Source organism: Gambusia affinis, linkage group LG21 (genome assembly GCF_019740435.1).
Source record: "Gambusia affinis linkage group LG21, SWU_Gaff_1.0, whole genome shotgun sequence".
NCBI classification, from domain to species: Eukaryota; Metazoa; Chordata; class Actinopteri; order Cyprinodontiformes; family Poeciliidae; genus Gambusia; species Gambusia affinis.
In genome coordinates, this window is record NC_057888.1 from 20,139,931 (window position 1) to 20,163,999 (window position 24,069).

General features: G+C 40.5%; 1 protein-coding gene and 23 non-coding genes across 24 annotated transcripts; all 24 read left to right on the forward strand.

Annotated features, from left to right (window-relative positions):
- The first annotated feature begins 353 nt into the window (after positions 1–353).
- On the forward strand, positions 354–9,310 carry map3k8 (mitogen-activated protein kinase kinase kinase 8). Its single transcript, XM_044104427.1, has 8 exons — positions 354–926; positions 1,404–1,772; positions 1,860–2,030; positions 3,849–4,110; positions 4,864–4,970; positions 5,888–6,040; positions 7,835–8,081; positions 8,168–9,310. The coding sequence occupies exons 2-8, from the start codon at positions 1,431–1,433 to the stop codon at positions 8,290–8,292; spliced, it is 1,407 nt and encodes a 468-aa protein (XP_043960362.1). The 5' UTR covers positions 354–926; positions 1,404–1,430; the 3' UTR covers positions 8,293–9,310.
- A 3,205-nt stretch (positions 9,311–12,515) lies between these two features.
- trnag-ucc lies at positions 12,516–12,587 on the forward strand. The gene has a single exon. It is a non-coding gene; the product is annotated as a tRNA-Gly (tRNA).
- Positions 12,588–12,684: 97 nt separating this feature from the next.
- Positions 12,685–12,755, forward strand: trnag-gcc. The gene has a single exon. It is a non-coding gene; the product is annotated as a tRNA-Gly (tRNA).
- A 453-nt stretch (positions 12,756–13,208) lies between these two features.
- On the forward strand, positions 13,209–13,280 carry trnag-gcc. The gene has a single exon. It is a non-coding gene; the product is annotated as a tRNA-Gly (tRNA).
- Positions 13,281–13,381: 101 nt separating this feature from the next.
- trnag-ucc lies at positions 13,382–13,453 on the forward strand. The gene has a single exon. It is a non-coding gene; the product is annotated as a tRNA-Gly (tRNA).
- Positions 13,454–13,882: 429 nt separating this feature from the next.
- Positions 13,883–13,954, forward strand: trnag-ucc. Its single transcript has one exon. It is a non-coding gene; the product is annotated as a tRNA-Gly (tRNA).
- A 599-nt stretch (positions 13,955–14,553) lies between these two features.
- trnag-ucc lies at positions 14,554–14,625 on the forward strand. The gene has a single exon. It is a non-coding gene; the product is annotated as a tRNA-Gly (tRNA).
- A 607-nt stretch (positions 14,626–15,232) lies between these two features.
- On the forward strand, positions 15,233–15,304 carry trnag-ucc. Its single transcript has one exon. It is a non-coding gene; the product is annotated as a tRNA-Gly (tRNA).
- Positions 15,305–15,910: 606 nt separating this feature from the next.
- On the forward strand, positions 15,911–15,982 carry trnag-ucc. Its single transcript has one exon. It is a non-coding gene; the product is annotated as a tRNA-Gly (tRNA).
- Positions 15,983–16,079: 97 nt separating this feature from the next.
- trnag-ucc lies at positions 16,080–16,151 on the forward strand. The gene has a single exon. It is a non-coding gene; the product is annotated as a tRNA-Gly (tRNA).
- A 304-nt stretch (positions 16,152–16,455) lies between these two features.
- On the forward strand, positions 16,456–16,527 carry trnag-gcc. The gene has a single exon. It is a non-coding gene; the product is annotated as a tRNA-Gly (tRNA).
- A 101-nt stretch (positions 16,528–16,628) lies between these two features.
- On the forward strand, positions 16,629–16,700 carry trnag-ucc. Its single transcript has one exon. It is a non-coding gene; the product is annotated as a tRNA-Gly (tRNA).
- A 93-nt stretch (positions 16,701–16,793) lies between these two features.
- trnag-ucc lies at positions 16,794–16,865 on the forward strand. Its single transcript has one exon. It is a non-coding gene; the product is annotated as a tRNA-Gly (tRNA).
- A 266-nt stretch (positions 16,866–17,131) lies between these two features.
- trnag-ucc lies at positions 17,132–17,203 on the forward strand. Its single transcript has one exon. It is a non-coding gene; the product is annotated as a tRNA-Gly (tRNA).
- A 97-nt stretch (positions 17,204–17,300) lies between these two features.
- On the forward strand, positions 17,301–17,372 carry trnag-gcc. The gene has a single exon. It is a non-coding gene; the product is annotated as a tRNA-Gly (tRNA).
- Positions 17,373–17,642: 270 nt separating this feature from the next.
- On the forward strand, positions 17,643–17,714 carry trnag-ucc. The gene has a single exon. It is a non-coding gene; the product is annotated as a tRNA-Gly (tRNA).
- A 270-nt stretch (positions 17,715–17,984) lies between these two features.
- Positions 17,985–18,056, forward strand: trnag-ucc. Its single transcript has one exon. It is a non-coding gene; the product is annotated as a tRNA-Gly (tRNA).
- A 97-nt stretch (positions 18,057–18,153) lies between these two features.
- On the forward strand, positions 18,154–18,225 carry trnag-gcc. Its single transcript has one exon. It is a non-coding gene; the product is annotated as a tRNA-Gly (tRNA).
- A 261-nt stretch (positions 18,226–18,486) lies between these two features.
- trnag-gcc lies at positions 18,487–18,558 on the forward strand. Its single transcript has one exon. It is a non-coding gene; the product is annotated as a tRNA-Gly (tRNA).
- A 4,139-nt stretch (positions 18,559–22,697) lies between these two features.
- trnag-gcc lies at positions 22,698–22,769 on the forward strand. Its single transcript has one exon. It is a non-coding gene; the product is annotated as a tRNA-Gly (tRNA).
- Positions 22,770–23,286: 517 nt separating this feature from the next.
- Positions 23,287–23,358, forward strand: trnag-ucc. Its single transcript has one exon. It is a non-coding gene; the product is annotated as a tRNA-Gly (tRNA).
- Positions 23,359–23,455: 97 nt separating this feature from the next.
- On the forward strand, positions 23,456–23,527 carry trnag-gcc. The gene has a single exon. It is a non-coding gene; the product is annotated as a tRNA-Gly (tRNA).
- A 101-nt stretch (positions 23,528–23,628) lies between these two features.
- Positions 23,629–23,700, forward strand: trnag-ucc. Its single transcript has one exon. It is a non-coding gene; the product is annotated as a tRNA-Gly (tRNA).
- A 97-nt stretch (positions 23,701–23,797) lies between these two features.
- trnag-gcc lies at positions 23,798–23,869 on the forward strand. The gene has a single exon. It is a non-coding gene; the product is annotated as a tRNA-Gly (tRNA).
- The last annotated feature ends 200 nt before the right edge of the window (positions 23,870–24,069 follow it).

Consider the following 24,069-nt stretch of genomic DNA (forward strand, 5'->3'; position numbering starts at 1 on the left):
TTATAACATTACAGCTTGAAAAGAACGGAACAGGTAGCCTATGGTTTATTTGAAAGGACCTCCAGGATATAGGTTCTTATCGCTAACACCTCTTATATTAGAAAAGATATATAAGCTTGTTTTATGTAAATAATTATTAAATAGAAAATTTGTTAGATACTTAAAATTCATTACAGGAAAACAATATACCAGTAGACCCAGTACTTTTTCAAATCTTTATTCAAGACCACTCATCTCCTATATCTTGCTGAAAAAATTTTTTTTTTTTAAGTTAGTTTAGCTTTATTTCAAATGTGCTCAGATACTTTCAATAGTAACTAGACAAAAACCTGGATACAATTTTGTGTTTTTGCAACGTATATTTAATACTGTCTGACTATAGCAGAAGTCCCACGCTTTTTATTAGCGTGGAACTTCGTTCCTTGAAGACTGTCCAAGACATTAGACAGCTGTAGTGCAGTCAAAATACAGTTAAGGCTGCTGTTTCTACCATTTTCTGTGTGAGATCGCAACTCTTCAACCAAAGAGCAATTTATTTCCCCACTTCTTTCACATTTTCACCCTCGATGCCCACAAATACAGAGGACTCCGTGCCTTTTCCTCCCTCTCGTATTTCTTGACGTAAAAGGTCTTTGCCCAAAAAGAAATCGTCTGAGCAAAAAAGAAAAAGAAAAAAAAAACTTTTGACTTTCCATCTCTAAATACCAGAGAAAAAGCAAACCAAAACCTACAAAGAGAAAGTATCCTCCCACCCAACGTCATCTGCTACGTGCAGTCGGCCTATAACTTCCTTTGTTTTCTTCCTTTAGAAGTCAGCAGTCAGACACTCATCACGCGTCAGTATTCACCAGACGTCGGAGGCGCACTATGGAGAGGCAACGATGATGATGATGATGATGATGATGAGCTTCTGTTAGACATTTTAGGTAAGTGTTAGTTATCCTGATGACTTCTTTTTCATATCCGGTGTTTTTATGCCAAGTCTAAAGAAGACTTATTGTTAATGTGTTACAATTTCTACATCAATTCTTCATCTGTATTTCCATTTTGTCACTTAGGCAGGGGTTTTCTTTTTTCCTTTCCTTCTTTCTAAGGATTAATTCTTTGTGTTTCTGTGGAAGGGCAGGTGTTTATCTTTAGTTTGCAGTAAATCAGTCAAATTCCGTCCCGCCCCTCCCTAATGACTCCCTGTCAGTCTGTAAACGCAGGGCTGACCTTTGCTGGAGTTTCCCAGCTTTACTCTGAAACTGCTCTCTTGCCTTGAAAACTCTCCCTGGAGCCCCTCCCCGCCGCGTGCCTCAGTCAGGCTCTATCCGAGCATGAGTGTTGTTGTACATTCTGCAGGCCAGACCGAAGAGAGCCATCTGACCAAAAACCAATAACCTCCCGATGTCTGATTTCAGGTCGCGAGGTTAGAGACAAGCGCCACGATGGATTACAAATATGACACCGGACTGGAACTGCTGTTGGCTCACATGAACGTAGAGGACATCATCAACGCAGCAGAGACGCTCTATCAGCTCGAGGAAGAGGAGGAAGAAGCGGGCTTGTCGTTTGATGAAGAGGGACTTTCCCAGGAGGAGATGGATGAGAACGAGGAGATCGGGGACGGAGGGGGTCCGGGGAAGGAGCAGAAGGACTACGCCAACGGAGTTGGGGGTGTCCGCTACGGGACGGTGCAAGACATCCTGTCCTTCGTGAACCTCCTGTCCAACATGCAGGCTGCAGCTCTGCAGCACCTGCCCCAGGAGATGGGAGTCCTGCTGAACAAGGTGAGGCTCGCTGCGTTCGCCCGCAGGTCTTTTGCTGACGTTTAGTGTTTCCTTTCAGAGGTTTAACTTTGTTTTCATGCTGTGCAGAAGGACATGGCTGTTAAGAAAGGCCGCTATCAGATCAACCTGGACGTTCTCCTGTTTCCATGGAAGTTGACCTACAAGAATCCAGGCTCTGGTCTCGTGCCCAAGGGCTCCTTTGGGAAAGTTCACTTGGCTCAGGACATTACGACCAGGAAGAGGATGGCCTGTAAACTGGTGAGTGTTCGCTGGAATTCGACCTGCACCTGATTTCTTGTAACTCTCTCTCTCTCTGCCAAATATTTCCTCAGCCAAGTGAATGCAGCTTGCGCAGAGACCAGTCATGTGTGCATAACTCAGCTATGGTTTCCTTTGAATTGAAAGAGGAAGAGAGCGAGTTGCTCTTTTTGAAAACATACGAAAAGGGCAAAGGCTGAAGCAAGACTGGACATTCAACATAACTTCCCACAGCAGCCCTTGTTGTCTTTTCTTCTTCTTCTTTTTTTCCACAATTTCAGTGAAAATGGTACAATTTCCACAAGACATCATGTGATCTTTATATGTGTGCAACGATATCTACGTGCATCTGTGGCGCTGTGGTTGTGGAGGGGGTGTTGTTTACGCTTTGGTGCATGGAACATATTGACAAATGAGGAAGGAGCAGTTTCCTACCTTCGGTTTTATCAGAACTTCATGTTGACTCTGCACGCTACCGTGAATATGCTGGGAAAACTTCCTGGAGTCAGTTCCTGGGGATATCTGATTCATAACATGAAAAATCCTGGTATAATTAAATGCACTTTGCTAATACATTGTGCAATGTTGCAATGTAGTTGTTTTTCTTCTTCTTGTGCTTAGGGGAAACTATCAAGGCAATCATGCATGTACATGATTGCATGTACACCAGAACAGCTGCAATTCTCTATTTTATGAACGCATGACATCGACTTTAACTGTGTTCCAGTTATAAGTTGGATTGGATTTGCCATTTTTTTCTCCTAGTTAACCAAGATAACTACTATTAGCAACATAAGATGACAGCAGTATTTTAAGGCATTTTCTCCACTTAAACACATTATCAATGGATTCTATACTTAAGGTTGTGTAATATTATGATGACTTGCAATCGATTTAGTGAAAATACAGGTGATCACACTGGCACTATTCCTGTCTTCAAATTGTCCAGTCGTTCCGAAATATAATGCAGCACAGTTCTTCCTAGCAGGAATTGCTTAAGTATTAGCTGTGTTCCATACTTAAATAGAATATGTTTCAAGTTATGTTTTAAAGTCACAAAATAAAAAGTGATGTGTAATGGAGGAAGAAGGAAAATAGTGGAAAAAGCACCAAGTGTCCTATAGGTGTATAGATTGCGACTTTGCAGATAGCGCTAGCTTTGTTACTAAGCTAACTGAAAATAAAAAATAAAAAAACTGTAGATAAACCAGAATCTCTAAATAGCTTAAACTGAACACACACACACGCATGCATGCACACACGAATGCATGCACACACGCATGCATGCACACACACACACACACACACACACACACACTCACACAAACCTATTAGCTTCTCCTCTAAATGCTTGTGCTCTCTATGCTAATCAGTGTTATTGACCTAGTTTCCTACAACTTACTAAATTTCCTATTTTGTTGATTTTTTTTTAAGGAACCCAACATAGAACTACTTGTACTTGCTTTTTAAAATGCTACTATTAATCTATAATAATTTCAAATTTTAAATTGTGTCATAAAGTCACAGTTTTCCCTCAAGTTTTAAACATTTAAAACGTTTATATTAGTTCAAAAGTTGTCAGTTATTTAGGCACAAAGTGTCTTTATATCGTCTTTATATTCGACAGAACAGCAATCCCTGTTTGCGTATTTAAATACATTTGGCCAAAAACCTTGCTCTTTCTTACTTGACGATCTCTTCTTCTAGCATTTCATGTTTTTGCAAGTTTGCGTGTCAATTTATTTACCAAAAGCATTGAGCAAACACATCCTCTGCTGCTATTGATTTTAACTTTGCGTTCAATCTTCCTCCCCACAGATCCCCATTGAGAACTTCAAAGCAGCCGATGTGGAGTTCCAGGCCCGATTCCGCCATGAGAACATTGCGGAGCTGTACGGCGCCGTGCTCTGGGACCAGAGCGTCCACCTGTTCATGGAGGCCGGGGAAGGCGGCTCGGTCCTGGAGAAGCTGGACAGCTGCGGGCCCATGAGGGAGTTCGAGATCATCTGGGTGGCCAAGCAGGTCCTGCGCGGGCTGGAGTACCTGCACTCGCACAAAGTCATCCACCACGACATCAAACGTAAGAGACACAGGAAACGAATGCGTTGCTCTTGACGCTTGTTGGCGGACGTCCTGAGCTCGCCAAGGCCGATCTGCTCAGGAAATGACCAAGCAGCGTTGTAACAATATCCTTGTTTCGCTTTGCAGCGAAGCCTCAGATGAGTTTAGTTCATGTAACTCGTTTTCTGAGAAAAAAAAGTGACTCATTTAACCAGAAAGCAAGTCTTCAAATGTTGCCGGGTGAGACTGACAAAAATCCGATGTTCACCATCAGTGCCCCGACTGTAGAGTGTAAAGGAGAAATGTGATGAAAGGTAGCCACCCAGTACAGTTGGGATCAAAGGATTTCACTCACAAATCTGTCAGCCTCATGTCTTAAAGAGTCCCAGTGTGTAAATTCCAAACCCCTTCTCAGTCAGAGCTAGTGTCCATAAAAAGGGCTAAAGGTTTACGGTAACAGCCAGCCTGTCCTTCTGTTTTGTCTCTGTGGTATGCGACACTTTCCTGCTAATGATCAAACCCCAAGTCATTTTCTCTCAAGGAGTGTTTTGCTGGCAAGGATTAGCTTTACCAGAACCATTTACTTCACTTCCTTGTCCACATGCCTTTGACACACCCAACATCCTTCTCATTTCAAATCAGCACAAAACACATTCCAAAGCCTCGAGGTTGGACTGTGTTGGCTTTTTCTGCAGAAATTCCGAAATGACTCAAAAAAGAAAAAACAATCCCCTTTGCAACGTCTCTGAATCACTGCGTTCTCCTTTTTCAGCCAGCAACATCGTCCTGATGTCGGACAAGGCCGTGCTGGTGGACTTTGGTCTGACGGTGCAGATGACAGAGGACACGTACACCCCCAGAGACCTCAGAGGAACAGAGGTGAGAAAAAACAAAAACAAAACCGTACAGGATGCAAGCGCAAGCTTCTTTCGAACACAGCCTCTCTCTGTTGCTGCTTCCTCGAATCAAACTTGATGAGTGTTCACTAGAAAAGTCAGCAGGCGTCTTGTTTCTGACTCAGGCTCGATTCCCACCCTCACACAAGGTTTTCACTAATTAGTCGATAAACCTGTCTGCACTTGTTTGTCCTTTTGTGATGCTCTTCTAAAGATCAAGCTCTTGAGCTCAACAGCTGGCAAGCTTTACAGCACGGCCACCGCCGCACTCACTGACCTCACTGCTGCTAATAGCAGTTTTGTGTCTGCCCAGATTGCACTTTGATCTGCAGGAGGTTTTGGGAAGAGTCCGAGGGATTTCTCAAACGCCCGTCTCTCCCAAAAACATACGCTCCCTGTTTTTCAGATGTTTGGAGCCTGTTTGTGTGTCACATCTGCACGCAGAGCCTCTCGCGGCTTGGCTTGCGGAAAGTCCCAGGGGCAGACACCCAGCGAGAGAGAGAGAGAGAGAGACAGAGAGAGAGAGAGAGAGCCAGAGAATACAGCAAGATGCTCAGACACACATTAACACTGGAGAGCAAGCTGGAATTTCCAGTAGAGAAAAACAAATTTGACCTCAGCTGCTGTGTTTGCTTTTCACTCGAAGGCCAATAAACATTTAGCACTGAGCATACCTTGACACACAAACACATACACACAGAGCGTGGGCCTAAAGGTTAGCTTGTTTATCACAGAAAGCCCCTTCTTGTGTAAGAGGACACTTCCTGTTTGCCGGTTCTCTGACAGTCAGAATCCAATAGATGATCACTAAAAGTGGAACAACTTTCACTTCTCGTTCTGTCATTTTGGGTCTGCAGCCCACATGTAGCATTTATCTGGCGTCACGTTCTTTTCAAACAGATGTATATGAGTCCAGAACTGGTTCTGTGTCGAGGACATAACACCAAGACGGACATCTACAGCCTGGGCACCACCATAATCCATATGCAGACTGCTAGTCCTCCCTGGGTCAGACGCTACCCACGCACCGCCTACCCGTCCTACCTTTACATTGTGAGTACTTTTGCTTATTTCATTTGTTTTTCTCATATTTGTCATGTAATCACAGACAAGCACTAAGTAAGTCTCAAACAGAAGGGTTTGGAGAAAGTTGATAGTACAGCTTCGCAAGGATTTGCAAGGAGCAAACACATCTGGAACAGAAATCCATGTGACTCAGTGGGTAGAGGTGTCATCTTGCAATCGGAAGGTTGTGGGGTTGATGCCAGCTTCCTCCTGGTTAAGTTGACCCCAAGTTTCATCTGTGAGAGCAAATGGGTTGATGTAACTGTACTGTGAAGTGTTTTGTGTATTCAAAATGACTGTAAAAAGCACTATATGAGATGACTGTATTTAATCTGGCATAGCTTCAGCTACATCCAAAATGCATGCAGGGGGTCCTGCAACCCACGTCTCAAGGGCCGGAGTTCTGCAAGTTTTGGATTTGTCCCTGATCCAACACACCTGAATCAAATTACCTCATTATTTGACTGTGTGTGTATCGAAGCAGAGATGCATCTAAAAGTTGCAGGACACCGGACCTCGAGGCCTGCTCTATTGATTGAACACTTTAAACATTGAGGAAGCAACTTTATTAGCAAGCCAACATGTGTTTGGCTTGTGGCCTTTATCAGGATCCTTACAAAACACCAAAACAGTTTGTGCTTAAATAAAAACGGTTACTACACTCTTCTAAAACAGGCACCAGAGGACAAAACTGTTGACGTGAATAGTGGAGTGATAGGCATCTACTGCACCATCCGACAGTTAAATCATTTGCATGAAGATGCTTTGCTGATGCATCAGTCGAGATTGACAGAGTTCAGTACTGGGTTGCGTCTGTGCTAGCATAACGCCGGCTGGACGTGTCATGTGGCTGCGCGGCGCAGGGTGTGCAGAGATGAAGCTGCATTCTGGTGTTGGTACCGACTGCAAGGGAATACGTACATGTCATCCTGTATTGTGCTATGGAGATCAGGATGTTTGGGAGAGTGTTTTGATATGATTCCAAGAAAATCCAGGCAGGTATTTGTCATCCTTAGGGATGAAGAGTTGTATTTCCAGAATCAGCAGACTGAGCCCCATATTTTTAGAACTGTTCTGGACATTTTGTCAAACAAAACAGTCCAACCCTAACCCTACTGTAATCCTATCATGCTTGTCTCAGTACTTTGGCCCAGTCATTATGCTCACCAGCCTCATTGTCCGGTTTACAGACTAAAGCTGACCTGTTTTTGCTTCAGGCTAAATTCTTGTGTCTAGACCACCAAAATGCCAGACATGTAGCTGCCAAACACAGTGCATCCAACATTGATTACAAAGAACTTTTTTTTTTTTGGCTATCATTGTATTTGTCAATACTGGAGAAGCAAGATAAAGTCAAGCTCGGCGACGAAACTCCTCGAGACAGGCAGACACCACTTGCTGCGTTTAGAAGCCCGTCGTCAGTTTCCGTGACTTATTTTAGACTAGATTGTGAGGTGATAAGATGAGTTTGACCTATTGCACACTAAGTGAGTCAACATCACTTCTGCTTCTTTGCGTCTCTACTTCTTCCATTACATGGTTCTGCTTGTTAAATGGTTACCTTTTATTTTTTTAATAGATATTCAAACAGTTACTCACTTCCCCATGAAACCCGTCATGGAGCACTGGTTATTTACCTCTGCAGTCTCAGCCCAGTGTTGTGTTTTTAACTTGTCAGACAAATTGCTTTGTTTGCTGGCGGAGATCTTTTGGGACATTTGCACACCGTTTGGCCTGGCTGCAGTTTTAATGAGACGCGTCCTGTGTTTGGTGTGCCGACAGATCCACAAGCAGGCCCCGCCTCTGGAGGACATACCGGAGGACTGCAGCGCGGCCATGCGCTCCTTCCTGGGCCGAGCCCTGGAGAGAAACCCCGCCCTGCGGAGCTCCGCGTCGGAGCTGCTGAAGGACGACGCCCTGAACCCCCCCAGGGAGGACCAGCCGCGCTGCTGGAGCCTCGACTCGGCCCTGGAGGAGGCCACCCATGCGTTGCTACGGCAGCCCAGCCAGCACCATGACACCACACAGGGTAAGCCCTTTGGAAGTGCGCTCGAAACTGTCACGTTATCAGACGCGACTGGATTTTAACACGTGCTCACCTTTTCCTCTCTGCAGAATCATCTCTGTACTCCGAAGACTCTGGCCACTTAAGGAGGAAGGGCTCGCTGTACATTGACCTGGGGGCCCTGTCAGGGTACAGCAAACTGGTGACAGGGCCGCCTACCTCTGAGTACGGCTAACGTTTTACCTCCAAGAGACTGCTGTTACCAGAAGCCGAGCTGTGGTTACAGCCGGCCGCCCATCTACTTTAAACCTTTGAGTCGTAACTCAAAGTGAGCTGCAGGCAGCGTGACTCATGAGTAAAACGGAAGAGACATGGTACCCAGGTTCAGCAGACTCTGTACATTAGGTGGAAGCAGATGTTGTGACATGTTTCTTTTTTTTTTTTTTTTTTACACTCGCAGCCTTTAAGCCTCACATTTAAGCCTTAAAGAGACGTGAAAGAACAGAAGCACATCAGCTTGAAGTCTCGCATCTACTAATACGTGGAATTATCTTTCCATAGACTGTCATCATGCTACTTTGGGGGAGTTCAGTTGACCGATTCTGCAAAAGTGACCGTTTTGTTTTTCATTTTTAGCAAGAGTTTCCTATATCATTTACAGCTAAAGTGGGTACATGTATGTTTTATTTACATATTATCATTAATCCATTATTTTTGTGCACTCATCAGGAACAATTCTGACTTCCTGAATGAATTTTTTAAGCTCATGTTGGAATCCTATTTTACCCTTTTTGGGACTATTTTATTCTCCATCAAAAGCACTTTCCTTAATGACTGGCTGCTTAGAAGAGGCTCATTTGTTGTAGGTAACTCTTTCACAAGGCTCCCAACTAAAACAAAAGCTGTGAAGCGACTTTAAAAACAAAACAGTTCTTTGATAGAAGGCAACAGAAAATGTCTGAAAGACTTTTTCGAAATCTTGAAAAGTCTGGTTTATACCAAAAGACAACAAGCTGGGTTTCCATTCCGAACGCCAATTAGCAATTTCAGGATTTTGATTGAATGTGAAACGTAATTTGAAAAACATGTGAATGAGTTTGTTCACGCAATTAATCATTGAAAACTCCTCCCTCCTCTTCTTGCCATCTTCTTCATGGTTTCTGCCAGTAGTAACATCCAGTTGTCGACCATGTGATTGTGATGCACAGAAAAAGGGGTTTCCATTGTGTGTTGTTTTCTTTTTTTTTTTTTTTGCAAAATAGACCAACTTTGATATGGAAAAAAAAAACAGCAACAAAAAAACCCCAACTCATCCCAATTTTTTCGCGGAAAACGAGTTTTTTTTTTTTCTAAATTGACGTTTTGAATTTCTTTTCAAAATGTCAAGTCTCGCCTTATTATGAATGGAAACGCAGCTACTGAGGCGCGGCCCGAGGCTTTTCTCAGGGAAACAAGCAGTACAGAGACTGCTGAAAAGGCGTTGGGAAAAGCGAGGCGTTATTTATTATCTACTATTCTTTTATTTTCTCTGTGGTCAGAACCGCAGCACAGCTTCTCACCGACTCAACAGACTCACACCGCCGAGGCCCGGACCGTGCAAACACGACGGTCGGCGGTGATGACGTAACGTCGGGTTTTGCGAGTTAAAGCTCTAGGCTTACAGCGTTTTAAGCTCTCCGCCGATCGTTTTCGGAGGCTCCGAAAACAGCCTGCGGAATCATGACTCAGCAGCTCTGCAATACAATAAATAAATAAATAAATAAATAAAACAGGTTTGCAGAGGCTGTGAAGCTGGCCCGGAAGAGATGCTAGTTTATCTCTTAGAATGTAAGCTAAATTTTTACGTATGTGTGAATTACACAGGCATGTACTGAATCATTCTGTAGTTCAATTCTGGACTTCCTCTTGTTGATTCCTGTGGAATATTTATACCAGACCCTCTTCCCCTCCACTCGTCGTATGCAAAACAGCTTCTGAAAAATGCATATGTGATTTGTGTTGTGCACATCTTGTTAGACAATATCTGCTACACCCATTTTTTAAATATATATTAATCATAGAAATTACCCGGTGTTTGCAATGTGTTTATTTTATATGTTGTAAATACAATAAAGCAAGCAAAAAAAAAAAAAACAAATGCAGTGTCGATGTATTAGTCATCACTAAGTCGAATAACAAATTAGTCATTTTTTTCAGATTGTGTCGTATCCATCAATCTAAAATATTCTAATAAGCTTTAGGAAGCTGTATCTATTCTATAGAAAGGGTTGTAATGAATATATAACGAATTTATTTTTGTCACATTACCACCAGATTCAGTTCTCTCTCTCCTTCTCTCTCCTTATATATATATATATATATATATATATATAAACAGTAATTAAGTAATTAATTACTGTTTTATATTACCAGTAATTAAGCAAAAACCACATATTATGTTTAAAATTTTTCAATAATTAAAGTTGTACCAGCTAACATTACGCCGAACCATCAAGCCAGATATTCAACCCTCATGTGTTAGTTTTAGTCCAGCTCTAAGAAAACAGATACGTTTATACAAATAAATAGGCTACATAAATAATTAACAAAAATGTCAACCTTGAATCATTCAACACTGTGTTTCAATTGGATCTATCGTCATAAAAATGATTGTGATTTCTATGACATATATGTGATATAAGTCACACATATGAATGTGATTTGCATCATATTCATATATTGATTGTTTATTTGCAATAAACCAGGGGTGTCCAAAGAGGGTGTGGGGGCCATTTGCGACCATCAGAACAATTTTGACCGGCCCTTCGTCAGCGCCTCGTTTCTGTAAGATACTCGGTGGTTGTAAAGAGCTTTGGTAATTAATTCCCCACACCTCTGAACAATATGTTAAATATGGCAAAATGCCATAAGCGAGTTATCTTCCCTTTCTTTTATTCCGGCTTGAAAACTACATTCTCTGGTAATTTGGTAGAATGCAATAAGACAAAGATGGCAAACATGTGTGCAGTTTCCCTGAATTACCCTAAATATCAAGTAGATTATAGTCATAGTCAACCTATGAATAATGTTTTAGCAAACATTGCTTAGCTACGTTGCTTTGTCTGCGACCATATTTAGTCATGGCCAATATCAGATAGTGGTTTTACATCAGGGAAACCCAGAACGTGAAATATGGAAAAGGGTTTTCTCCTATCTGCGTTCAGGGCCTACACTTCCTCTTTCTAATTTCACCAAGAGTGTGGGCGGGGAACTCACAGCTGAAGGAAGCAGATTCTCCTGCCCGGGTGAAAGTAGATTCCCGCTGAACGCTGCAGTCCCGTTCTGCCACCTTCTGGTCACAGTTGGGTACTACTTCAGTGTTAAATCACACAGGCTCCTTTAAATGCGTTTTTAAAAGCAATGTGTACATGTTGTTGTGACATTCTATTCTATAACACTTACACTGTTTATAACGATTCAACATCTAAGAAACCAAATAGAGGATTATATAGTGTGTAGCTGAGGAGTCCGGAATGCGGCTAACTGCAGTGGAAGCACAATACAAAAGTAGCGTCCCAGACAGAGGGATAGGGGTCATAAAATTACATGAGCTAATATACCATGAGTTATATGAGTGTAAATATCCTATTCAAGAGTGTGTAAAAAAACAATGTTAAAAACATCCATCCATCAATTTTCTGTTCACCCTTGTCCCTTAGTGGGGTCGGGAGGGTTGCTGGTGCCCAGCTACGTTCTGGGCGAGAGGCGGGGTTCACCCGGAACAGGTCGCCAGTCTGTCGCAGGGCAACACAGAGACATACAGGACACACAACCATTCACACACACACTCACACCTAGGGAGAATTTAGAGAGACCAATTAATCTGACAGTCATATTTTTGGACTGTGGGAAGAAGCCGGAGAACCTGGAAAAAACCCACGCATGCACAGGGAGAACATGCAAACTCCATGCAGAAAGAACCCAGGCCGGGAATCGAACCCAGGACCTTCTTGCTGCACGGCAACACCTCGACCAAGTGCGCAACCCATGTAAAAAACATTATTATTAAATTCAGCACAAAGTAATTAAATGAATCTATATAACTATATAACAGAATCTATAATAAAGGAAAGATATTTCTGGATACATATTTTCGGACTACATAAGGTTTTGTTATCACAATGATGGCAGTGGTCAGTATAAAAATTAACCCAGGATAAAATCCCGGCAATCACATAATTTTTTTTGTCAAACTTTGCTCTAATTCTGCTAATACTGCAAAAAATATTTGCTTAAAATTTACAATATACAGCAATGGCGGTATAGTGGTCACCATAGCTGCTTGCCAAGCAGGTGAACTGGTTCGACTACCAGCCATCGCAGAAAATTGGCTACATAGGAAGGATGTGTATTTTGTCAAATTTTGCTTTAAATCTAGTTATACAGCAGAAAATGTTCTTCTAATGTTGAGTTATTACAGCGATGGTGGTATAGTGGTCAGCATAGCTGCCTTCCAAGCAGTTGACCCGGGTTCGATTCCTGGCTATCGCAGAACATTGTCCTCTAAGGAAAGATGTGAATTTTATCAAATTTTCTTTTTAATCTAGTTAAACAGCAGAAAAAGTTCTTGTAATATTGACTTCTTACAGCGATGGTGGTATAGTGGTCAGCATAGCTACTTGCCAAGCAGTTGACCGGGTTCGATTCCCGGCCATTGCAGAACATTGTCAATATTTTTAAGAAAGTATGTGTAAGTATTTTTTATTTTGCTTTAAATCTGGCTATACAGCATAAAATGTTCTTCTAATATAGAGATTTAGGAGTGATGGTGGTATAGTGGTTAGCATAGCTGCCTTCCAAGCAGTTGACCCGGGTTTGATTCCTGGCCATTGCAGAACATTGTCAATATTTTAAGAAAGTATGTGTAAGTATTTTTAATTTGCTTTAAATCTGGCTATACAGCATAAAATGTTCTTCTGATATACAGATTTTGGAGCGATGGTGGTATAGTGGTATAGTGGTTAGCATAGCTGCCTTCCAAGCAGTTGACCCGGGTTCGATTCCCGGCCACCGCAGACCATTGTCGTCTAAGGAAAGATGTGAATTTTGTCAAATTTTATTTTTAATCTAGTTAAACAGCAGAAAAAGTTCTTTTAATATTGACTTCTTACAGTGATGGTGGTATAGTGGTCAGCATAGCTGCTTGCCAAGCAGTTGACCCGGGTTCGATTCCCGGCCATCGCACAACATTGTCAATATTTTAAGAAAGTATGTGTAAGTATTTTTAATTTGCCTTAAATCTGGCTTTACAGCATAAAATGTTCTTCTGATATAAAGATATTGGAGCGATGGTGGTATAGTGGTTAGCATAGCTGCCTTCCAAGCAGTTGACCCGGGTTCGATTCCCGGCCATCGCACAACATTGTCAATATTTTAAGAAAGTATGTGTAAGTATTTTTAATTTGCCTTAAATCTGGCTTTACAGCATAAAATGTTCTTCTAATATAAAGATATTGGATATAGTGGTTAGTATAGATGCCTTCCAAGCACTTGACCCGGTTTAGATTCCCGTCCATCGAATACCATTGTAGTCTAAGGAATGTTGTGAATTTTGTAAAATTTTCATTTTATTCTAGTTAAACAGCAGAAAATGTTCTTCTAATATTGAGATCTTACAGCGATGGTGGTATAGTGGTTAGCATAGCTGCCTTCCAAGCAGTTGACCTCGGTTCGATTCCCGGCCATCGCAGAACATTGTCCTCTAAGGAACGATGTGAATTTTGTCAAATTTTCTTTTTAATCTAGTTAAAGAGCATAAAATGTTCTTCTAATATAGAGATTTTGCAGCGGTGGTGGTATAGTGGTTAGCATAGCTGCCTTCCAAGCAGTTGACCCGGGTTCGATTCCCGGCCATCGCAGACCATTGTCGTCTAAGGAATGATGTGAATTTTGTCAAATTTTCCTTTTAAATCTAGTTAAACAGCATAAAAGTTCTTCTAATATTGACATGAAGCGATGGTGGTATAGTGGTTAGCATTACTGCCTTCCAAGCAGTTGACCTGGGTTCGATTCCCGACCATCGCAGACCATTATCCTCTAAGGAAAGATGTGAATTTTGTCAAATTTTATTTTTAATCTAGTTAAACAGCAGAAAAAGTTCTTTTAATATTGACTTCTTACAGTGATGGTGGTATAGTGGTTAGCATAGCTGCCTTCCAAGCAGTTGATCTGGGTTCAAATTCCCGCCATCGCATTGTCGTTGTTAAGGAATGATGTGAATTTTGTCAAATTTGCTTTAAATCTAGTTAAACAGCAGAAAAAGTTCTAACCTGATATTGACATCTTTTTACAGCGATGGTGGTATAGTGGTCAGCATAGCTGCCTTCCAAGCAGTTGACCCGGTTCGATTCCCCTCCATCGTGAACATTGTCTCTAAGGAATGATGTGAATTTTGTCAAATTTTCTTTTTAATCTAGTTAAACAGCAGAAAAAGTTCTTGTGATATTGACATCTTACAGCGATGGTGGTATAGTGGTTAGCATAGCTGCCTTCCAAGCAGTTGACCCGGGTTCGATACCCGGCCATCGCAGACCGTTATCCTCTAAGGAAAGATGTGTAAATTTTATTTTAATCTAGTTAAAAAGCAAAAAAAGTTCTTTTAATATTGACTTCTTACAGTGATGGTGGTATAGTGGTTAGCATAGCTGCCTTCCAAGCAGTTGACCAGGGTTCAAATCCCGGCCATCGCAGTACATTGTTAATATTACTAAGGATGTAATTGTAAGTTGTTGTGCTTTGCTTTAAATCTAGTTAAGTTGTGAAAATGTTCTAACCTGTTGACTTTTTATGGTGATGGTGGTATAGTGGTCAGCATAGCTACCTTCCAAGCAGTTGACCCGGGTTTGATTCCTGGCTATCGCAGAACATTGTCCTCTAAGGAAAGACGTGAATTTTGTCAAATTTTCTTTTTAATCTAGTTAAACAGCAGAAAAAGTTCTTGTGATATTGACATCTTACAGCGATGGTGGTATACTGGTTAGCATAGCTGCCTTCCAAGCAGTTGACCCGGGTTCGATACCCGGCCATCGCAGTACATTGTCAATATTTTAAGAAAGTATTTGTAAGTATTGTTGTGCAATTTACCTTTAAATCTAGTTACAGCATAAAATGTTCTTCTGATATAGAGACTTATTATGGTGATGGTGGTATAGTGGTTAGCATAGCTGCCTTCCAAGCAGTTGACCTGGGTTCGATTCCCGGCCATCGCAGACCATTATCCTCTAAGGAAAGATCTGAATTTTGTAAAATTCTATTTTAAATCTAGTTAAACAGCAGAAAAAGTTCTTGTAATATTGACTTCTTACAGTGATGGTGGTATAGTGGTCAGCATAGCTGCTTGCCAAGCAGTTGACCGGGTTCGATTCCCCGGCCATCGCAGACCGTTATCCTCTAAGGAAAGATGAGAATTTAGTCAAATTTTCTTTTTAATCTAGTTAAAAAGCAAAAAAAGTTCTTTTAATATTGACTTCTTACAGTGATGGTGGTATAGTGGTTAGCATAGCTGCCTTCCAAGCAGTTGACCAGGGTTCAAATCCCGGCCATCGCAGTACATTGTCATATTTTAAGGAAAGTATGTGAATTTTATTCTATAAATCTAGTTAAACAGCAGAAAAATGTTCTTCTAATATGGAGATTTTGGAGTGATGGTGGTATTGTGGTTAGCATAGCTGCCTTCCAAGCACTTGACCCGGGTTCAAATCCCAGCCATCGCAGTACATTGTTAATATTACTAAGGATGTATTTGTAAGTTGTTGTGCTTTGCTTTAAATCTAGTTAAGATGTGAAAAATGTTCTTCTAATATGCAGCTTTTGAAGCGATGGTGGTATAGTGGTTAGCATAGCTGCCTTCCAAGCAGTTGACCCGGGTTCGATTCCCGGCCATCGCAGACCATTGTCGTCTAAGGAATGATGTGAATTTTGTCAAATTTTCATTTTAATCTAGTTAAACAGCAGAAAAAGTTCTTGTGATATTGACATCTTACAGCGATGGTGGTATAGTGGTTAGCATAGCTGCCTTCCAAGCAGTTGACCTGGGTTCGATTCCCGGCCATCGCAGACCGTTATCCTCTAAGGAAAGATGTGAATTTTGTCAAATTTTCTTTTTAATCTAGTTAAACAGCAGAAAAAGTTCTTGTGATATTGACATCTTACAGCGATGGTGGTATAGTGGTTAGCATAGCTGCGTGCCAAGCAGTTGAGCTCCATCGCAGACCAGTTTGGTGGTATAGTGGTTGATTCTGCCTTCCAAGCAGTTGACCTGGGTTGATTCGCCATCTAAGCAAAGATGTGAATTTTGTCAAATTTTCATTTTAATCTAGTTAAACAGCAGAAAAAGTTCTTGTAATATTGACTTCTTACAGCGATGGTGGTATAGTGGTCAGCATAGCTGCTTGCCAAGCAGTTGACCCGGGTTCGATTCCCGGCCATCGCACAACATTGTCAATATTTTAAGAAAGTATGTGTAAGTATTTTTATTTTGCTTTAAATCTGGCTATACAGCATAAAATGTTCTTCTAATATAGAGATTTTGGAGTGATGGTGGTATAGTGGTTAGCATAGCTGCCTTCCAAGCAGTTGACCCGGGTTCGATTCCCGGCCATCGCAGTACATTGTTAAGGAATGATGTGAATTTTGTCAAATTTTCTTTTTAATCTAGTTAAACAGCAGAAAAAGTTCTTGTGATATTGACATCTTACAGCGATGGTGGTATAGTGGTTAGCATAGCTGCCTTCCAAGCAGTTGACCTGGGTTCGATTCCCGGCCATCGCAGACCATTATCCTCTAAGGAAAGATGTGAATTTTGTCAAATTTTCTTTTTAATCTAGTTAAACAGCAGAAAAAGTTCTTGTGATATTGACATCTTACAGCGATGGTGGTATAGTGGTCAGCATAGCTGCCTTCCAAGCAGTTGACCCGGGTTCGAATTCCGCCCATCGCAGACCATTGTCGTCTAAGGAATGATGTGAATTTTGTCAAATTTTCTTTTTAATCTAGTTAAACAGCAGAAAAAGTTCTTGTGATATTGAGATCTTCCAGCGATGGTGGTATAGTGGTTAGCATAGCTGCCTTCCAAGCAGTTGATCCGGGTTCGATTCCCGGCCATCGCAGACCATTGTCGTCTAAGGAATGATGTGAATTTTGTCAAATTTTCTTTTTAATCTAGTTAAACAGCAGAAAAAGTTCTTGTGATATTGACATCTTACAGCGATGGTGGTATAGTGGTCAGCATAGCTGCTTGCCAAGCAGTTGACCCGGGTTCGATTCCCGGCCATCGCACAACATTGTCAATGTTTTATGAAAGTATGTGAATTTTGTCAAATTTTCATTTTAATCTAGTTAAACAGCAGAAAAAGTTCTTGTGATATTGAGATCTTACAGCGATGGTGGTATAGTGGTTAGCAGAGCTGCCTTCCAAGCAATTGACCTGGGTTCGATTCCCGGCCATCGCAGACCATTATCCTCTAAGGAAAGATGTGAATTTAGTAAAATTTTCTTTTTAATCTAGTTAAACAGCAGAAAAAGTTCTTGTGATATTGAGATCTTACAGCGATGGTGGTATAGTGGTTAGCATAGCTGCCTTCCAAGCAGTTGACCTGGGTTCGATTCCCGGCCATCGCACAACATTGTCAATGTTTTAAGAAAGTATGTTTAAGTATTTTTAATTTGCTTTAAATCTGGCAATACAGCATAAAATGTTCTTCTAATATGCAGCTTTTGAAACGATGGTGGTATAGTGGTTAGCATAGCTGCCTTCCAAGCAGTTTACCCGGGTTCGATTCCCGGCCATCGCAGACCATTGTCGTGTAAGGAATGATGTGAATTTTGTCAAATTTTCATTTTAATCTAGTTAAACAGCAGAAAAAGTTCTTGTGATATTGAGATCTTCCAGCGATGGTGGTATAGTGGTTAGCATAGCTGCCTTCCAAGCAGTTGACCTGGGTTCGATTCCCGGCCATCGCAGACAGTTATCCTCTAAGGAAAGATGTGAATTTTGTCAAATTTTCTTTTTAATCTAGTTAAACAGCAGAAAAAGTTCTTGTGATATTGACATCTTACAGCGATGGTGGTATAGTGGTCAGCATAGCTGCTTGCCAAGCAGTTGACCCGGGTTCGATTCCCGGCCATCGCAACATTGTCAATGTCTAAGGAAAGTGAATTTTGTCAAATTTTCATCTTTAAATCTAGTTAAACAGCAGAAAAGTTCTTCTAATATTGACAGCTTACAGCGATGGTGGTATAGTGGTTAGCATAGCTGCCTTCCAAGCAGTTGGGTTCTGATTCCCGACCATCGCAGACCGTTATCCTCTAAGGAAAGATGTGAATTTTGTCAAATTTTCTTTTTAATCTAGTTAAACAGCAGAAAAAGTTCTTGTGATATTGACATCTTACAGCGATGGTGGTATAGTGGTCAGCATAGCTGCTTGCCAAGCAGTTGACCCGGGTTCGATTCCCGGCCATCGCACAACATTGTCAATGTTTTATGAAAGTATGTGTGGTCAAATTTTCATTTTAAATCTGGCCCTATACAGCATAAAATGTTCTTGATATTCCTTCTGAGCGCTTATGGTGGTATAGTGGTTAGCATAGCTGCCTTCCTGAAGCAGTTGACCCGGTTCTTCTCTTCATGCAGACATTGTTTTTAAGAAAGTGATGTGTTTTGGTCAAATTTTATATTCTCTATAAACATAAAAGTTCTTGTGATATTGAGATCTTACAACATGGTGGTATAGTGGTTAGCACAGCTGCCTTTAAGTTGACCTTCTTTCAATATTAATGGTATAAATAATCCAATTAAGAGAAAGATGTGAATTTTATCTAAAATTTTCAGAAAGGATAAAGTTCAAACAGCAGAAAAGTTCTAGATGATTCTGAACATGCCAAATTGAACAAGATGGTGGTATAGTGGTTAGCTTAGCTGCCTTCCAAGCAGTTGAGGGGTTCGATTAATATCGAGCTCCTTGTCTATGAACATGTTGTGAACATTTTGTCAAATTTTATATCTATAATTACAGGAAAATAGATCATCTTGATAAGTCTTGTTACAGTGTCTATGGTGGTATAGTGGTTAGCATAGCTGCCATTTTACAAGAAAATGACTTGAATTAGCAGCAACAAAAAGTGTAATGATCTGTGCTGGGGAATTTAATGTGAATTTTGTCAAATTTTGGACTCATCTAGTTAAACATCAGAAAAATTCTTGTAAAAGAATGAAAAGCGATGGTGGTATAGTGGGTTAGTGGATAGCTGCCTTCCAAGCAGTTGACCCGGTTCGATTGCCATTCGCACAACATTGTCAATGTTTTGAAATGTACTCAAGAATAGATTAATTTCTTAAATCTGGCTTTAAAAAAATGTTCTTCTATTAAAGCTTGAGCGATGGTGGTATAGTGGTTAGCATAGCTGCCTTCCAAGCAGTTATATCTCCCTTCAATTGGCCATGAAAAAGCAGATCCATTGTCGCCTAAGGCTGAATACAAATTTTGTCAAATTTTCATTTTTAAGGAGAATATGAAACAGCAGATCAAAAATATTAGTGATATTGATAATAAAGAGGTGGTATAGTGGATGCTTTAAAGGCTGCCTTCCAAGCAGTTGACCTTTCCTCCATCGAAAAAGAAAATTGTCAATAAGAAACAAAGTTTGGAAGTTGAGCTGAAAAATCTGCAGGAAGAGCATCCAAAAATGTTCAAGAGGGCAACAAGAGCTAAAATTGAGATAGTGAAAAAGAACTGATGATTTAAACATACAAGAAATACAAAAGAAACTTTCTTTACTAAACAGAAATATTATGAAGCAGGGGAAAATCTCTGAAGCTCCTAGCATTTAAATTACTAACAACAATGATGTGAATTTTGTCAAATTTTATTTTATATCTAGGGTTAAACAAACCAGAAAAGATTCAGAAATGCTATTGGAGATTTTTACAGCGATGGTGGTATACTCCAGCCCATAGCTGAATAATGAACAGCGTTGATACTTTCCTTTCCCCAACTCTATCTGCCCAACATTGTCAATGTTTTAAGAAAGTATGAAGTACTAATTTCAGAGATAACTGGCTATACAGCATAAAATGTTCTTCTAATATGCAGCTTTTGAAGCGAGTGGTATAGAGAAATGCAAGATCAGTTAGTCCCTGTTTTAGTAAGCAGTTTTTAACAATGTACTGATTAAATAATCGCCATGGAGAGACCATTGTCGCTAAGGAATGATGTGAATTTTGTCAAATTTTCATTTTAATCTAGATAAACAGCAGATAAAGTTCTTGTGATATTGAGATCTTAATAAATTATTTACTGGTATAGTGGTTAGAGATAGCTGCCTTCCATGCCAGTGATAACCGGGTTCAAACATTTCATCCACGAGACAGACGCAGGATAACATCAGAAAAACTTTTATTTTAAATCATGTAAACAACAAAAAATAGAGACTCTCATACTGAGTCTGGATGCAGAAGGTGGATGGTATAGTGGTCCTTTCTCTGCCTATGTCCAGGTTTATCCGGGTTCCACCAGACTAATAGATGTAATTGCTGCTTTATACAATAAACCATCTGCTAGGATAATTGTCAAATTTTCTTTTTAATCTAGTTAAACAGCAGAAAAGTTCTTGTGATATTGACATCTTCAGCGATGGTGGTATAGTGAGAGCATAAGCTGCTTGCCAAGCAGTTGACCTGGAGTTCACATGACATCCGGGGAACAAAAGTTGTCATTATCCTAAGGAAAGATGTGAATTTAACAAACCCTTTTCAAACTCTAGTACTTAAAAAGCAGAAAATATGGTTTCTTGTTACAAAATAAACATTACAAGACTCAGGTTTTATAGTGGTATATCCCACAGAACAATGTTAGGAGTCTTTGAACTGCCATCGCAGAATCCATTGTAAAATATTTAGGAATATGTGAAGATTTGTCAAATTTTAAGATTTTGAAGTCAACTATGAGCAGAAAAGTTCTCTGAAATCAGACATTCAGAGATGGTGGTATCCCTTTCTCAAATTTATTGCCAGAGTTGACCAGAATGAACATTCTCCCCATCCTATATCTATTTCAGTGTCTACCTATCCTGATATCAGGAATTTTTCAAATTTAAAGATTAATATCTAGTTATTTGGCAGAAAAAAGTTCTTGTGATATTGACATCTTAAAGAAAGATGGTGGTATAGTGGTCAGCATAGCTGCTTCCAATCAGTTGACAGGTTTATTACCTTGCAGCTCAATTAAGACCTGTGAACATTGTCAATATGCTTTTAAGAAAGTATGTGGAAAGATTTGAATCTGGCTATACAGCATAAAAGTTCTTTAATATCAGTATTAATGGACAAAGGTGGTATAGAAGGGCTGCATAGCTGCACATTCAATATTGACACTATGCTGGATTCAGCCATCGCATTAAAATTTGTAATATTACTAGATAAAAATACTTTGTAATGGTGTGCATTTGATAATCTAGCTTTAAAACCAAACAAGATTGATGGGAGATGGTTAGAGGATGGATCCAGATTAACTGCCTTCCAAGCAGTTGACCGTGTTTGAGTTTTGAGGAACTATCGCAGAGATCTAAAGGTTGGAGAAGGACTTCATTTTAGATATTTGTCAAATATTTCATTTTAATCTAGTTAAACAGCAGAAAAGTTCTTGTAACCAGGACTTTTACAGCGATGGTGGTATAGTGGTCAGTTCATAGAAACTTGTTTCCATACAATTGACCCGGTTCGATCCTCATCGTAAACAAGGTGATACAAACTACACAAGAAACAAGTGGCTAAACGAAGGAAACTTATCTATCTCATCTGAAAGTTGGGAACAGATCAACAAGTTACCCTGGATGACCTCGAGCTCCAACACATGGTGGTATAGTGGTTAGCTGCTTGAAAACAGTTGACCTGTTTTTGTGTCTCCGCCATCAGAAAAACATCAGGAAAGTATGTGAGACACATGTTGAGACTCTAGTGAACAAACGGGCAAATCATCATGTTCTTCTGGGATTGTCCTTATTAAAGCGTTTTTGGTGGAACAAATGTGCATAGCTGCCTTCCAACATCTTTACTGAAAGGATCCCATGTAAATTTGAATCCTTAGGAAACATTTTCACTTGATAACTGGACTCTGGAAGATAAAAAACTGTTCTGTTGGTGCTCCTGGCAGCAAGGACAATCACTAGAAAATGGTTGAAGCCTGAAGCTGCTACTGTTGAGTTGACTGGTTTGATTGCCAGGACATTTACATTCTGAGAAGATATCTTTTCTGTCCAAGGAAAGATGAATTATTCTTCAAGATCTGGTCTAAATGGACAAACTATATAAAATGTTATTCCTGTGGACTAAATATCTCTATTACATGCAAGTACTGTTTCTGTGTGTATTGTACTTTGGTCAGGATTATGGCAATTGATTGTGTTTTCGACCCTTATGGATGTTCTGTTATTATACAGCATTCTCACAGCATGTGGTTAGCATAGCTGCCTTCCAAGCAGTTGACCTGGGTTCGATTCCCGGCCATTGCAGATGGTTATCCTCTAAGGAAAGATGTGAATTTCGTCTAATTTTCTTTTAATCTAGTTAAAAAGCAGAAAAAGTTCTTTTAATATTGTCTTCTTACAGTGATGGTGGTATAGTGGTCAGCATAGCTGCTTGCCAAGCAGTTGACCCGGGTTCGATTCCCGGCCATCGCACAACATTGTCAATATTTTAAGAAAGTATGTGTAAGTATTTTTAGCCTTAAATCTTGCTTTACAGCATAAAATGTTCTTCTAATATAGAGATTTCGGTGCGATGGTGGTATACTGGTTAGCATAGCTGCCTTCCAAGCAGTTGACCGGGGTTTGATTCCTGGCCATCGCAGACTATTGTCCTCTCAGGAAAGATGTGAATTTTGTCAAATTTTCTTTTTAATCTAGTTAAACAGCAGAAAAAGTTCTTGTAATATTGACTTCTTACAGCGATGGTGGTATAGTGTTCAGCAAAGCTGCTTGCCAAGCAATTGACCCGGGTTCAATTCCCGGCCATCGCAGACCATTGGAGAGATGGTGGTATAGTGGTTAGCATAGCTGCCTTCCAAGCAGTTGACCCGGGTTCGATTCCCGGCCATCGCAGACCATTGTCGTCTAAGGAATGATGTGAATTTTGTCAAATTTTCTTTTTAATCTAGTTAAACAGCAGAAAAAGTTCTTGTGATATTGACATCTTACAGCGATGGTGGTATAGTGGTTAGCATAGCTGCCTTCCAAGCAGTTGACCTGGGTTCGATTCCCGGCCATCGCAGATCGTTATCCTCTAAGGAAAGATGTGAATTTCGTCAAATTTTCTTTTTAATCTAGTTAAAAAGCAGAAAAAGTTCTTTTAATATTGACTTCTTACAGTGATGGTGGTATAGTGGTCAGCATAGCTGCTTGCCAAGCAGTTGACCCGGGTTCGATTCCCGGCCATCGCACAACATTGTCAATGTTTTATGAAAGTATGTGTAAGTACTTTTAATTTGCTTGAGATCTGGCTATACAGCATAAAATGTTCTTCTAATATGCAGCTTTTGAAGCGATGGTGGTATAGTGGTTAGCATAGCTGCCTTCCAAGCAGTTGACCCGGGTTCGATTCCCGGCCATCGCAGACCATTGTCGTCTAAGGAATGATGTGAATTTTGTCAAATTTTCATTTTAATCTAGTTAAACAGCAGAAAAAGTTCTTGTGATATTGACATCTTACAGCGATGGTGGTATAGTGGTCAGCATAGCTGCTTGCCAAGCAGTTGACCCGGGTTCGATTCCCGGCCATCGCACAACATTGTCAATGTTTTATGAAAGTATGTGTAAGTACTTTTAATTTGCTTTAGATCTGGCTATACAGCATAAAATGTTCTTCTAATATGCAGCTTTTGAAGTGATGGTGGTATAGTGGTTAGCATAGCTGCCTTCCAAGCAGTTGACCCGGGTTCGATTCCCGGCCGCCATGAACCATTGTCGTCTGGAATGATGTGAA